This window comes from Polypterus senegalus, chromosome 8, assembly GCF_016835505.1.
Source record: "Polypterus senegalus isolate Bchr_013 chromosome 8, ASM1683550v1, whole genome shotgun sequence".
Lineage (NCBI taxonomy): Eukaryota > Metazoa > Chordata > Cladistia > Polypteriformes > Polypteridae > Polypterus > Polypterus senegalus.
The window spans coordinates 163,012,388-163,025,997 of NC_053161.1; the positions used below are offsets into that span (position 1 = coordinate 163,012,388).

General features: G+C 36.5%; 3 protein-coding genes across 3 annotated transcripts; 1 reads left to right on the forward strand and 2 right to left on the reverse strand.

Moving 5' to 3' along the window:
* Nucleotides 1-317: 317 nt before the first annotated feature.
* Nucleotides 318-704, reverse strand: LOC120533360 (histone H4). The gene has a single exon (XM_039760214.1). The coding sequence runs from the start codon at nucleotides 685-687 to the stop codon at nucleotides 376-378; it is 312 nt and encodes a 103-aa protein (XP_039616148.1). The 5' UTR covers nucleotides 688-704; the 3' UTR covers nucleotides 318-375.
* A 6,530-nt stretch (nucleotides 705-7,234) lies between these two features.
* On the reverse strand, nucleotides 7,235-7,673 carry LOC120533344 (histone H2A-like). The gene has a single exon (XM_039760198.1). It carries the CDS (start codon nucleotides 7,651-7,653, stop codon nucleotides 7,267-7,269), a length of 387 nt encoding a protein of 128 aa, XP_039616132.1. The 5' UTR covers nucleotides 7,654-7,673; the 3' UTR covers nucleotides 7,235-7,266.
* Nucleotides 7,674-8,724: 1,051 nt separating this feature from the next.
* Nucleotides 8,725-11,654, forward strand: LOC120533346 (histone H2B 5-like). Its single transcript, XM_039760201.1, has one exon. The coding sequence runs from the start codon at nucleotides 8,808-8,810 to the stop codon at nucleotides 9,183-9,185; it is 378 nt and encodes a 125-aa protein (XP_039616135.1). The 5' UTR covers nucleotides 8,725-8,807; the 3' UTR covers nucleotides 9,186-11,654.
* The last annotated feature ends 1,956 nt before the right edge of the window (nucleotides 11,655-13,610 follow it).

The window sequence follows — 13,610 nt, forward strand, 5'->3', positions numbered from 1 at the left end:
TGAATAAATTAGACTTTGTAACTATGCCCAGTGATTAACCAAGATGACTTACATTTGAGAAAACCGGTTAAGTGACGTTTATCTTGACAGGAAATACTATAGCTTACCCCTTGAAATATTTTTCTAACTTGGACAAAGAGCCGAAGATATGGGCTCTCAACTGCTTAACGGAGGTCTGCTGAACCAACTGTTTTAACGTCTTCTCGTTTACATTTTTTTGTACTCCGGCAAACAAGTGGCTGTTTTTCAATTTAAAGCCGTTTAGAGCAATTGCTTAGGAGAAAAAACCTTAAGAGCTCTCTAAACAGAAAATGTGGGTGGCTCTAAAAAGAGCCTTTGGGTTTTGTATTTATCGAACACCGTCTCGTCTGTCATCTAACCTCCAAATCCATACAGCGTACGGCCTTGTCTCTTCAAAGCATACACTACGTCCATGGCAGTCACGGTCTTCCTCTTCGCGTGCTCAGTGTAAGTCACAGCATCACGGATAACATTCTCCAAGAAAACTTTAAGCACGCCGCGTGTCTCTTCGTAGATCAAGCCAGAAATTCGCTTCACACCACCTCGACGAGCCAAACGGCGAATGGCAGGCTTTGTAATACCTTGGATGTTATCTCGCAGCACTTTACGATGACGTTTCGCGCCACCCTTACCGAGCCCCTTGCCTCCTTTACCACGTCCAGACATCTTAACTCTTAACACTATTCTTCAACAGCTTTATATCGCAAGTGAAAATTTCATCGCCTAATATGAGTAAAACGACGACCTACTAGAGCACAGTATAGGGAATGTCTGCGCGGGCTTTAGGAAATCGCGCCTTTTCTTTGTTAATTGTTTTATTGGCCACCTGAATAGTAACAGTATTTTAGTTTGGCCTAAAATTTCGGGCCAAAAAAAAAAAAATCAATTTATGTAATAAAAACAAAAAGTGTATAAATTATTTTCCATGTGAAAATGGATTGTAGTTATACATCCATCCATCAACCTAACCTGTTTATAAAAAAATATTTCTATCTGCAAGTTCATTCACAATGCAATAAATTCTTGTTTATGTGCTGAGTTTGGACTAATTTGCGAAAATATGCTATGGTGCATGATTTTTCTTTTTTTCTCACCTTCATTTGATATGACAGCATTCTCTCATTATTAGGCGATATATAGGGTGGTCCAGATCTAATTATGCAATTTACATTATGCTATAACTTATTAAGTTTATTACATAGAAAATCACCTGAAAAATCCTGGACCATCAAAAAGTGTGTGAACTGACAACATGAAGAATCGTCTTCGCACTGAATTGGAATCGTCCCCACATAAATCAAAGTCATCCAGACGATCTGGATCTGCATAATTAGATCTGAACCATCCTGTACATCTTCTCATAATCAATGCTCCACCAAACAAAGAATTTCTCACATTTTCACATATCGTGCACATGAGTAATACAAGAAATAAGGTCTGCAAATGTGTATGGCATAAAATCCCATTTACCCTATTTGTGTAAAAATACAAAGAAATCAGTAGAAAAATCACCAAAATATTAATATGACAGATTCATGTTCAAGGCCTGTTTGTTCCTGTTTTATACAGACTTGATATGTGACCTGTGCAGTCTTGTAGCCTGTCCTCATGCTCACCTCTGAATTTGTCCTTAAAACACTCTCTTTTTCCGTGTAGCATTAGTCTCGGTCTCATTTTCTCTCACTCCCTGCTCGTCTTTTTAGTCTTGTTTTTTTTTTTTTTTCTTCTTACTGAAACTCAAATTCAGCTCTCCTTTGAACCCCTTTAAAAGTTACACTTTCATAGATTAAACTAAACTCAGGGCTACAGTTTTATTGCCAATTGACCTATGCACAACCATTTCTGTGCTGGGTTACTAATGGACCCTCCAAGTAATCTTCTTTGAAAAGACATCATAGTCAGTTCAGTGCCAGACAGGGATCCTGCTCTTTTTCTGGTTTCTTGCAAGACTAAAACTTGTCCTCTTGTTAGGTATCTTTAACCTCAATCATCACAAGGTAATGTGGTGCCTGCTTTTGTAACCAAAGACCACATTTAAGTATTTATTGATCTGATCAACCTTTGATTGATTCAGAAAAACTGCTGTTTCTACATGCCCAAAGGATCATTTCTGTTTCTTCACTCAATGTATTCCTGTATTTGCGACATACTGGGATAGCAAGTTATAAGCAAATGGCTCAGTGTCACACAGCACATGTAGGATTAGAATTGAACTAGGATCCTTACTGCTAAAACTCTAACATTTGAATTAATGCAACACACTGTGTACTAATAACAGCGCTTGGTATTTTTATGAGAAAAGAAGCCTAAAACTTTAGGCCAAAAAAAAAAAAAATGTGACATAAGCAGAGATTTTACTTATTATTTCCTTCATTGTTAGAGAGCCAGCACCAATCAGAATACATGTCTCACATTTCAGGGTGCACGTCCCAGCATGACCAAGAGCTTGTAATGTTATGAGATGTTCGCTGAGAGAAAGAGAGGAATGTACTAGTCATTCTGTGTAGAAATAGTCAATTGTAATAACTAAAAATCCATATTATAACAAATCAGTAAGAAAGTGTGCGTTTAATGACCAGAATTATGTAATGTTGTTTAAAGTGTACTGTACAACATTTATGTATTAAGAATGTTTGCCTCAGAGTTCAGCCGTCAGGAGGATAGACTTAGATGCTGTCTTCTGCTGAGTGAAGTATTGTGGGTAGCAGGAAGAAAGAGAAAGCATGGTTATTTCCAGTGTCTGTTTGAGTATTTGCACTTCACAAAGTTAGAGAGTTCCTTAGAAATAGTGTGCATCAAACGAAGCATCACCACACACAGTCGAATTCCAACTATTCCTGCACAACCAGAAGAAGTCCTTTAGTTGTTTCTCTATTTCACAGCAATATTTACTTCAATAATGATTACATGCTGCTTCATTAATGCAATATTTTAAGTTTGTTGATACTGTTTATTGATAAACTTTATTGCTTTAAATTTTATACTGCTGGTAAGTTATTAACTAGACTAATTTGATAGTAATACTGACATCTAATGGACTTTTGTGTAAGTTGCTAATGGGGTTTCTGTGTCCTTTCTTTATTTTAGACCACACACATATTTAAATGCATGTATGCTTCTTTATACTGTATATCATCAAAAATGTCATCCATAATTTCTTTCGGAGCAGCTGTATGGAATACTCTGAATCCATTACTAGTGTTCTGACCAACATTCTGGACAGAACACTGTATGTCCAGAACTCCTCAAAGTCCTGCTTTGCTACATTTATGAAAGTGAATGGTAGTTTTTCATCCACTCATCTGTCCATCTATCCCATCTACCCATCTTCAGAACCTACTTGTCCAGCAATCTTTGGATGCAAGAATGAAACAACACCTGAATAGGGTGCCAGAACACCACATGGTGAACACACACATAAACACAATGAGCTGAGTACTTTAACTTTCTAACTTTCCAAGTAAGTTTCCACAGCCTATAGGATGATTTACTACTTGTTCGTAGTCTTACTTATCTAAGTCTATATAAGCCAAGGAATATCTTTCTTTAGTTAGACTGGTTGAAGTAGAACAGAAAGCTCATGGATGTTCTCTAATAGATCTATTGGTTATTCCCAGCAGACTCTGCACAGATTGACGTCTAAAAAAAGAAATCCCTGACAACATCCATGCTACAAACATGAAATGTAGCGCCACTGTAGTATTAGTAAAATTTTTAGAAGATAATGCAATCACTTTTGAGCTGTAGGTGCAATGCTGTGTGATATATTGTAAAAGCTACAGCTTTATTTTTTTTAACCTCTGTAGGATTTTTAATTGTACACAGAGACATTATTGGTAAAGTAGAGGGTTGTGAACTAATCTCATTTTCTCCTGTGATTTTCTTCTCCAGTCGTGCTCGAACTGAGTGTTCCATTTATTATAAAGTTCTGATATGCCAAAGGTGAAAAGTAATTCAGTTTTTAAAAATTCAGATTCATGAAATAGTGTTCACATCATGGAATGAATGAATTGACACTGTAACTTTTTTTTTAAGTAGAGGAATAGTTTTCCCTGTCAGGACCTCTTAGTACAAGGTGAAAGTAACAGCTGTTTATTTTGAGGGCAAAAGCGAGAAAAGAGCTGGAGGGAATCGATGTCTGTTAGTCTACTTCAGTTACATGTGCTACAGGTCAAAGGAGAAAAAAAGAAATAAATTAGTCTCATTTTGAAAGTCCACAAGAGGGCAGTAGAAGATCATTAAATAAGCGAAAACTCAAACATGGATCTGTCTTGTAGAAGCTGCACGTTATAATACTATTACAAAAGAAAAGAATACGCAGGTTAACCCACTAGATACTAAGTCACCGAACATTTATGTCTATAGCAAATTTTCATACGAAAGATGCAGTTGAAAGTGTGTTACAAGGTGTCAATAAAAGTAATTACATGTATGCCAAAAAATTAAAACTAGGTAAGAAATATGACACATAAATGGTATACACAAATGTACACTTACATAAGAAAGATATAGAAATATAGTCCATATATATATATATATATATATATATATATATATATATATATATATATATATATCTTTTTCTTTTTAGTTAATTTGTTTAGCCTATTAATGATGGTCCAATGATAAGGACAGTTGGCCAATTAACTCCATTGGAGAAAAGGTACAATCTGCATGGGTTTCAGGCCAAAACACCACTCTGTCCCTATTGGTCATTTTACCTAACATAAATGTAAGTAGTCCTTTAATGATTTTTTTTTTTTTTTTATGCTTTGTGTTAGAGGATTCGATGCAGCGGGTCTCATTGCAGGTTGATTTATTCACTGTCATTCAGACATCACAGGTGGCTGCACAGGTCTTTGTTCTGGAAGTGATGGTGCAGAACACCACCACAGAAGAACTGCAAAAGAAAACAGAGAAGTAAATGTAACCCATGGTAAATGTTTAAATAAAGAGATAAAGATACTGGGATGTCTTGAGGTAATGGTGATTTCTTAGTTTAATTAGTGGTCTTTTTGCAATAACAAATGGTTAGAATAAAAAGGTACAAGAAAGAAGTAACTCGTTTACAAGAGTGGAAACAGGGGCGGAATGGCTGAAGACGCTGAAAAAAAGGTAGAACGAGTCTGTACTGTATCAGATCTTTTTGATTTTTTTTTGGACCGGCTGCAAAGGGAATTAGAAGAAGTATCGCTAGAGAGCATAGCAAGAAGAGGCATTAGATCTTGTTTTCCTAGTAAAGATACTTTTTTATTTTTTGCATACTTTATGTAAGCAAAGAGGCATTGTAAACTGAATTTTGCCACACCGCACACAAGAGACATCTCAGGGCTACAATGGCAGGGTGTAAACTATTTTAATTATAAAGTGGGACCACTCCGAGAAGGAAAAAGTAAATAAACCTGGGACTGCATTTTATGAGTGTGATAATTGTTCAAATAATATCAAAAGGACCGTTGAAATTTCTGTATTATTATTTCATATCAAGGTTTAAGAATGTTTTCTTTTTTTGTCACATAGAACACAATTTAAAACTATTTACAGAGCTTTATTTGATTAATGTTTTGTATTTTATTGAATGTTTAAAGTTTTTCTCAGGACTCTTAAATTAGTTACTAGTACAACAACATAATGTTTTAGATATATTATTAATATTGCAAGGGAAATCAGGAATGTCCCTTTCAAAGACATTATCAAAAGGCTGCTAAATAAAGATTAAGAAAGACTGCAGATTAATTGAAGAGTATGATAATTTTTTGCATATCAAGTTTATTAACAGTAGAACTAAATTGTAGTTACAAGATGGACAAATTAAGATATATATTTTTTAATGATCCAAAATATTAGCCTGGTACATCTCTATTATTAAAGTATTCCAGAGATTTGGTCCAAAACAGCAGGAGGCTGTTTCACCACTTGTTTTATGCTGGGCTCTTAGAATAATACGCAGACTACTATTTGAAGATCTAAGGTGAAAAATCGGAGTCTATAGGGATTGGCAGTACAAAATGTTTATTTAGTTAAAGCTTTTTATATTCAATAAGTAGTTTTAAAAAATCAGCTTTAAAAGAAACGGTTAACCAATGTAACAACGCTAGAACTGGTGAGATGCGTCTAGATTTTATTTTCTGGCTGCTGCATTCTGGACTAACTGCAACCAATTGATGTGTTTCCTACGTAGACCAGTTAGGGGTACATTATAGTAAAAAACACTACTGTGAAGTAATTTCTCAGTATCTTCCATTGCTTGCTGAGGGGTTTAACTTTTAGAAGGTCCCTTAAATGGAAAAATGTAGTCTTACTAATCTGGTTAACATGTGATTTAAAGTTTAAGTCAGAGCTCGCGATTACACCTAAATTCTCTGCTTCTGCCTTGACTTTTAAGGGGTTAAGTTTATTTCTAATAACCTCATTATTGCATTTTTTTAATAATGAGTAGGATATTTAAAGCTTCGGGAAATTACTACTCACCCATTCAGAAATAAAAGACATAAATTGGTTCTGAGATTCCAGAGTGTCAGGGACATCAGGTGCTATACAAAGGTAAAGCTTTGTGTCATCTGCATAGCCGTAGTAGTTCACATTTTTTTTTAGATAATCTGTCTTAATGGCGGCATATATTGTAGACTTAAAATAGCAGAAAACCTAGAATAGGTCATTGTGTTATGTGACATGTGACCATTTGAAGACGGTGCCAAAGAGGCTGCAGTGATTAAGGCGATTTATTAGAATACTGTGCTCATGTTTTGTTGAACAGACATGTGGTCTTTGTATTAACCTATAATTAATGATTAACTACTTTAAGCAGTGCAGTTTCTGTACTTTGATTTGTCCTAAAACCTGACCGAAACTTGAATAGTCATTTAGTTGCTGAAAACTTAATAAAATTTAACTTATTTTAGAAGTAGATCTAAAGTCTTCCAAGTGCACCAACGTCAGCATTCTATAACATTTAAATAGCGATCACCCCATTACGGCGCTATTATCACCGCCCTTTATTCTGGTTGCCGCCACGGTTGCTGATGCCAGGGATGCAGTATTTAACACGTACTTCTCAGATTCCAACCAAAAAAAAAAAAACTTATCGAAAAGGTAGCACACCGCAAGCATTAAAAAAAAAAAAACATTGGAATATTTTTTAAAAAAATGGATAAAATGTAACATATCAATGGAAAATGCCCATGTGAGTAAATAAGTGGCTCTGAAAAGAACCGTTGATGTTTAGAAAAGGGTCACCTCAGCAATTTATTTGCTCTTAGCGGGTTTCTCGGTCTTTTTGGGCAGAAGTACGGCCTGAATGTTCGGCAACACGCCACCCTGAGCGATAGTCACACCACCCAGCAACTTATTGAGCTCTTCGTCATTACGTACTGCCAGCTGCAGATGACGAGGAATGATTCTGGTCTTCTTGTTGTCGCGAGCAGCATTGCCTGCCAACTCGAGAATTTCAGCGGTCAGATACTCGAGCACAGCAGCCAAGTACACGGGTGCACCAGCGCCCACACGTTCGGCATAGTTGCCTTTCCTTAGAAGCCTGTGAACACGACCGACGGGGAACTGCAAACCAGCCCGTGAAGAACGAGTCTTAGCCTTGGCGCGGGCCTTACCACCGGTCTTTCCTCTGCCAGACATTCTGGAACAAACACAACCCCTTTCTGTAATAGAAATGCCCCTGTAATTCAGACTTGCGCTTTTATAAAGGCTTCCTTTGGCGCCGACTCTCTGAACTAACTGACTGCTGATTTGCATGTGTTATTACGTCACTGACGGTGTAGCCCCCCAACCGCCCAATGTATGAAGTACAAAATGCGGCTAAGAATTGAAGGTATTTCGGGAGAGAGAAAGAGAGGGAGTGTAAATTTTAATTAAACATATCATATCATATTATTATTATATTACAGATCTTTTGCTGAATTTATTTGCGCCGACTAGTTTGAACACTGTTTTGGCAAACATCCATCCATTTTCTAACCCGCTGAATCCGAATACAGGGTCACGGGGGTCTGCTGGAGCTAATCCCAGCCAACACAGGGCACAAGGCAGGAACCAATCCTGGGCAGGGCGCCAACCCACCGCAGTTGGCAAACATGCTTGTCTTTAAAAGTCACTGTTGTTCAAGGCAAAACAAATGTGCATTATTATGAATTTATTTACTTGAAGTCCATCGTGCACTATTTTCGTGATCTATCATGGCTGATCTCGATATTAATCGGATTACATAGGCCTACTGTAAACTGTGGTATCTTTTTAAAGATAAAATAAGATTGGCAAAGTAATGTGCAAATAACGTTAGCAGAAGGGTTCAGTTTTTTACATTCTTTAAAATAAAAATCTTCTAAATGGCTGGAATCTTTTTCTCATACGGAGGGCAGAGCAATAGCCCTTTATCTCCTCGGTCCCTGCGAATTTATCTATTGCCATTATGTGGAGGGTATCTATTTGGTCTCTTTAAAAGAACCGATAGCCTAACTAATAGCATCTGTTGTATCCACCATATGCAGTCATCGTTCTACAGCCAGTGGAAATAACGAAATGTGAAAAATAAAAATGAAAAACTATCTCCATATATACTTTTGAAAATAGAAGACCCAATGAAAATACTGCGCGCGATTTTTGTCGCCCTCATCAACGCAACAGTAGCGTCAGCTTGGGGGTGGAGACAGCTACTCTCTTGTCATTGGTGCCTACGTGTTACGCTCCAGGGCATCAGAATTGCATGACTAGCTATAAAATGAGAAGCCGAGGCAGTTGCGCCATTCAGATTTTCGTCAGTGATTTCTACAGTAATGGCTGAGCCGAAAACCGCCCCAGCACCCAAAAAGGGTTCAAAGAAGGCTGTTTCTAAGAGTCAGACGAAAGGTGGGAAGAAACGCAGAAAGTCCAGGAAGGAAAGCTATTCCATCTACGTGTATAAAGTGATGAAGCAAGTACACCCCGATACTGGTATTTCTTCTAAGGCGATGGGTATCATGAACTCCTTTGTGAACGACATCTTTGAGCGCATCGCCCGTGAGGCTTCTCGCCTAGCGCACTACAACAAGCGCTCGACAATTTCTTCAAGGGAGATCCAGACTGCCGTGAGACTGCTGCTGCCGGGTGAGCTTGCTAAGCATGCCGTGTCTGAGGGCACTAAGGCAGTCACCAAGTACACCAGCTCCAAATAAAATGGCGGACGTCATGCTCGAAAACAACGGCTCTTTTCAGAGCCACACACTTAAGCTACAAAGAGCTCCATTTAACGGATAAGCCATCGTTGAGATGGCCACATTTTAACTGCTTGTCTCGTACTTTACTTGGCTGGCCCTTTCATCAAAGGTGACTTTAATAACCGGTTACATTTCTTTTTTGGGCTTTCAGTCGAAGAGCCCCGCTTGTGACCACAGCGTCCGTATCAGGCTTTGAACCCACTCGGGGTCTCGTGTTCAACGTCTTAAGCGGTACGCCGAAATACTATTCCTCCTCCGTACGGATGCACCTTTGAATGCAGCACTCTGGCATTCCATGCACAAATCCTGCTCTGTGCTCCCCTCGCGTTTGAATTTGAGTGTGAACGTTAACAATTTGAAAAAATGCTGTATTAAGTTAAAGTTTAGATTTTATAATGGACTAATATTTGATATTTTGGATTATAGGGCTCTTTTTCATAATTTTTAGACCTGTATAAAGCATTTTACACTCTAGAACAGGGGTGGGCAATGTTAGTCATGGACAGCCTCAGTGGCTGCAGGTTTTTGTTCCAACTCCGTTTCTTAATGAGAACATTTATTGCTGATGAAGCACTTATTGCTTAAGTGACATTTGATGCTTAATTTTAGTGGTCCCGCTTGTTAAGGTTCCCCACCCTCGATTGCTTATTTCATATCTTAAACAGCTGCATTCACTGTTTTAATGGCTCCTTATTAGCAATAAAATGAAAATGAGACAGCAGTTCACCATCTAGGTGGTTCATTTAAATCTGTGTGTTCATCATGCACGGTTTGATTTAATAAAATATGTAATAGAAAATGTGACAGACTGAAAATCATCTGTTTTAGGTTTCAGACCATTTGGATGATATCCTTGGAGAGGAAAAAATCTATGAGATAAGAACATTACATTGCATATTGCCAATCTCGCACCTTATTTAATTTTATGTTTGTTAAAGATTGGTTTCTAATTAAGCAGTTGGGTTGGAATGAAAACCTGTAGCCTGCACTGCAGCTCTCCAGGACTAATATTGCCCAGCCCTGGTCTAGAACATTTGTTTATATTCCAAACTTTGGAATGTTTTGGTAAAAGATTTATGAAGATAAGTAAGACACTTCGAGGCATATTAATAATTCAATATCTCTTTCACATGGCACAAAAAAAAAAAACTCTTGATGAAATGAGGAATTTAGCAAAGATGTCCTTGTTCTCCATTCCTTTTTATTACAGTTGCAGATATTCTTGCTATTTTAGTTAAGAATATTCCAGAAAAGTTCTATAATGAGGGAATTGTTGTTAGTAGATAAAGTGAAATGTGTTACATTTATGGTAGATGTGTTAAATTGTACAACATAAGCCAAAAGTAGAACAGAAAATTAAGATCATTTTAAAAGCTGTGCAAAATATCTAGAAATGAAATAAAGGAAAATGTCTGAATCCTAGACATTATTAATGATGTTCTACAGGGAAGGGGCAATAGCACTTAAATGGCAAAGAAGGACTGATAATGTTAATTTTAATAGTGCAATGGAATGCAAGAAGCTTGTTGACAAATGGACTTCAATTCAAGAAATGTATCAATGTCATGTAAAAAAAAAAAAAGTGTACAAGAAACATGGCTGAAATCTCATCTATGTTTCACAATACAAGGATATATTGATATAAGATGTGATAGAAAAAAAGGTAATGGTGGAGGAGTAGTCACTTGTATTAGAAATAAGATAGCACATTGATTTTTGGAAGTTGGGGTGGATAATAAGTCAGTTATAGCTGAAATATGGGCAAGGAATAGTACAATTCAGATAAGTTTTTATAACCCTTGTGGGAAATTAATGCAGAAAGTATTAGATGAAGTGTGTGGAAACATGAAAAGTAGAAGTATATGGTGTGAGGATTTTAATGGTTAATACAATGTGGGGATGTAGTAGCACAGATAAAGACATGCAGGGCAGTGATAGAAAAATTCTAAGAAGAAATCTGTTTTATGTGTTTAAATGATTGTAGAGAACCATTTGTGAATCTGTATAATAATACTGTTTCAGCTACAGACCTCACTCTGGCATCAGGAGATCTAGCAAGAGTATTTGAGTGGGAATTGAATCATAGCATCACAATGGGCAGTGATCATTTTCTTATTATGTGTATATTGGGTAAAAAAGCACAACAAATAAAAGATTAGCAAACATGTTTCAAAATGGAAGTTTAAAAAGGCAAAATGGGAGGTATATAAATATTTATGTAAAAGCAGGTTCCCAGATCAGTTAGACTTGGAGGATATTGATTAAGTTATGATGTTGTGTGTGAGTCAATCAAATCAGTAGCTAAAGAAGCAATTCTCAGAAATAAAGTGGTAAGAAGATGTAAATAATCCCAATGGGGGAACTGATGAATGTAAAAATGCAATAAAAGAGAGAGAATAAAGCTTTCAGAAAGCCAAGGCAATGTTATTTCCTATTCTGCATTTATTCTGTATAAAAGAGTACAAGCTGTTGTCAGGAGAGAAGTAAGACGGGCTTAAAGGATATATTGGAGAACATACTCTGACAGTATTGGGAAAGAGATTCAGGTAGATGAAATATGGATCACGGTAAAGAGGATGGGAGGAGTTAGTAAAACTAATTCAATACAAGCTCTTGTCAAGGGAGAATATGTAGCGCTAACTGACATGGAAAAAGCAGAATTATTAGCAAAAATCTATGTTAAGGTACATTGTTAAGCAAATTTGAGTAAAGAAAAAATATTTCACAGAAATGCAGTGTTAGTAACAAACATGTTAATGAGAAAAAAATGGTTCTAGTCTGGATGCTCGATTTCGATGCTTTTCAATGTTAATGTTGATTTATTTTGTTTTATAATTGTGTCTTTCATTTTTCTATTCTTTAATATGTAAAGCACTTTGAGCTACTGTTTGTATGGAAATGTGCTATATAAATAAATGTTGTTGTTGTTGGATGCTGAAATGACATTACTTGGGCTTAAAACAACAATAAATAGTGCAAGACCGTCATCGCTTGGGGAGGATTAAATATGTTCCAATATGCTCTCTCATTTAGCAAAATCAAATCTTCTCTTGATACTGGAATTATTTAATAGAATATGGGAAGAAGGGAAACTCCCTTCACCATGGAAGGTGGCAGTTGTTGTTCCTATATTAAAACCAAATAAGAATCAATCAAATCCATTAAGTTACAGACCCATTTCACTGATATCTCATGTAAGTAAAATAATGGAAAAAATGGTAATTGCGTGATTAAATTATTTTCTGGAAAGTCAGGAAAAATTAGCTTTACATCAAGCTGGTTTTCAAAAAGGGAGGATGACAATGGACTCAGTGCTGAGTTTGAAATCAGATATTTGTAAAGGTTCGAGTGAACAAGGAATATGTGATAGCATTCTTCTTTGACACAGAGAAAGCATATGCAATGTTATGGACAAAAGGATTATTGATTAAACTTGAAATGAGCGGAATAGGTGGAAGGATGTTTAACTGGATTAGAGATGTTCTAGAACAAAGAAAAATAAAGGTCAGAGTGAGAACATCTGTTTCAAAAGAAGATGAAATAGAAAACAAGACGCCACAAGGAAGTGTATGTAGTCTTGTATCGTTTAATAGCAGGAATAATGATGTCTTTGATAGTATTAGTGTGCATATTTCAAAATCATTGTATTTGGATGATGGAACAATTTGGAACAAAGGTAGGAATATAAAATAGATGGTAAAGAAAATGCAGGAAGCTATTAAGCAAGTAGAATAATTGGGGCATAAGTGGGTGATTAGATTTTTGGTAGAAAAAAAATCAAGTAATTTGCTTTTCGAAAAGACACCATATCCCATCAGTATATTTGAGGTGGTATGGTAAACCACTTAAGCAAGAATAGCTGGTGAACTTTTTAGGAATATGGATGTTCAAAAAATTAACATAGAAGGTACACATGACTAAAATATTAGAAAAATGTATGAAAGCAATTAAAGTTCTCAGATGTTTGGTTGGGTGTAATTGGAGCACAAATTGTGAGTCCCTTAAACAGCTGTATATTGCAGTTCAGTTCATTGTTAATTGATGTATTGCATATGGCTCAGCATCACAGGCAGCATTAAAACCCCTAGAAAAATACAAGCATAGTCTCTTGACATTATACACTCATGCTATGAAATCCTCTCCAATAACAGAAATGTTAGTAGAAATGGGAAAGATACCATTGTATATATGTAGAATTCAACTGGCAGTGGTCTACTGGACTAATGTGAAGGAGGCACAAAGACATCCAAAGCTGAATATCTTATTACTATGGTGTTCCCAACAGTCCTCTAGTGTTGCTGTTACTGGATGTCTGATTGGGAAACAAATGAGCAAGACATCTTGGGATATGTGAAAATGTGCTTGGTCCCAGTATACCTTTAT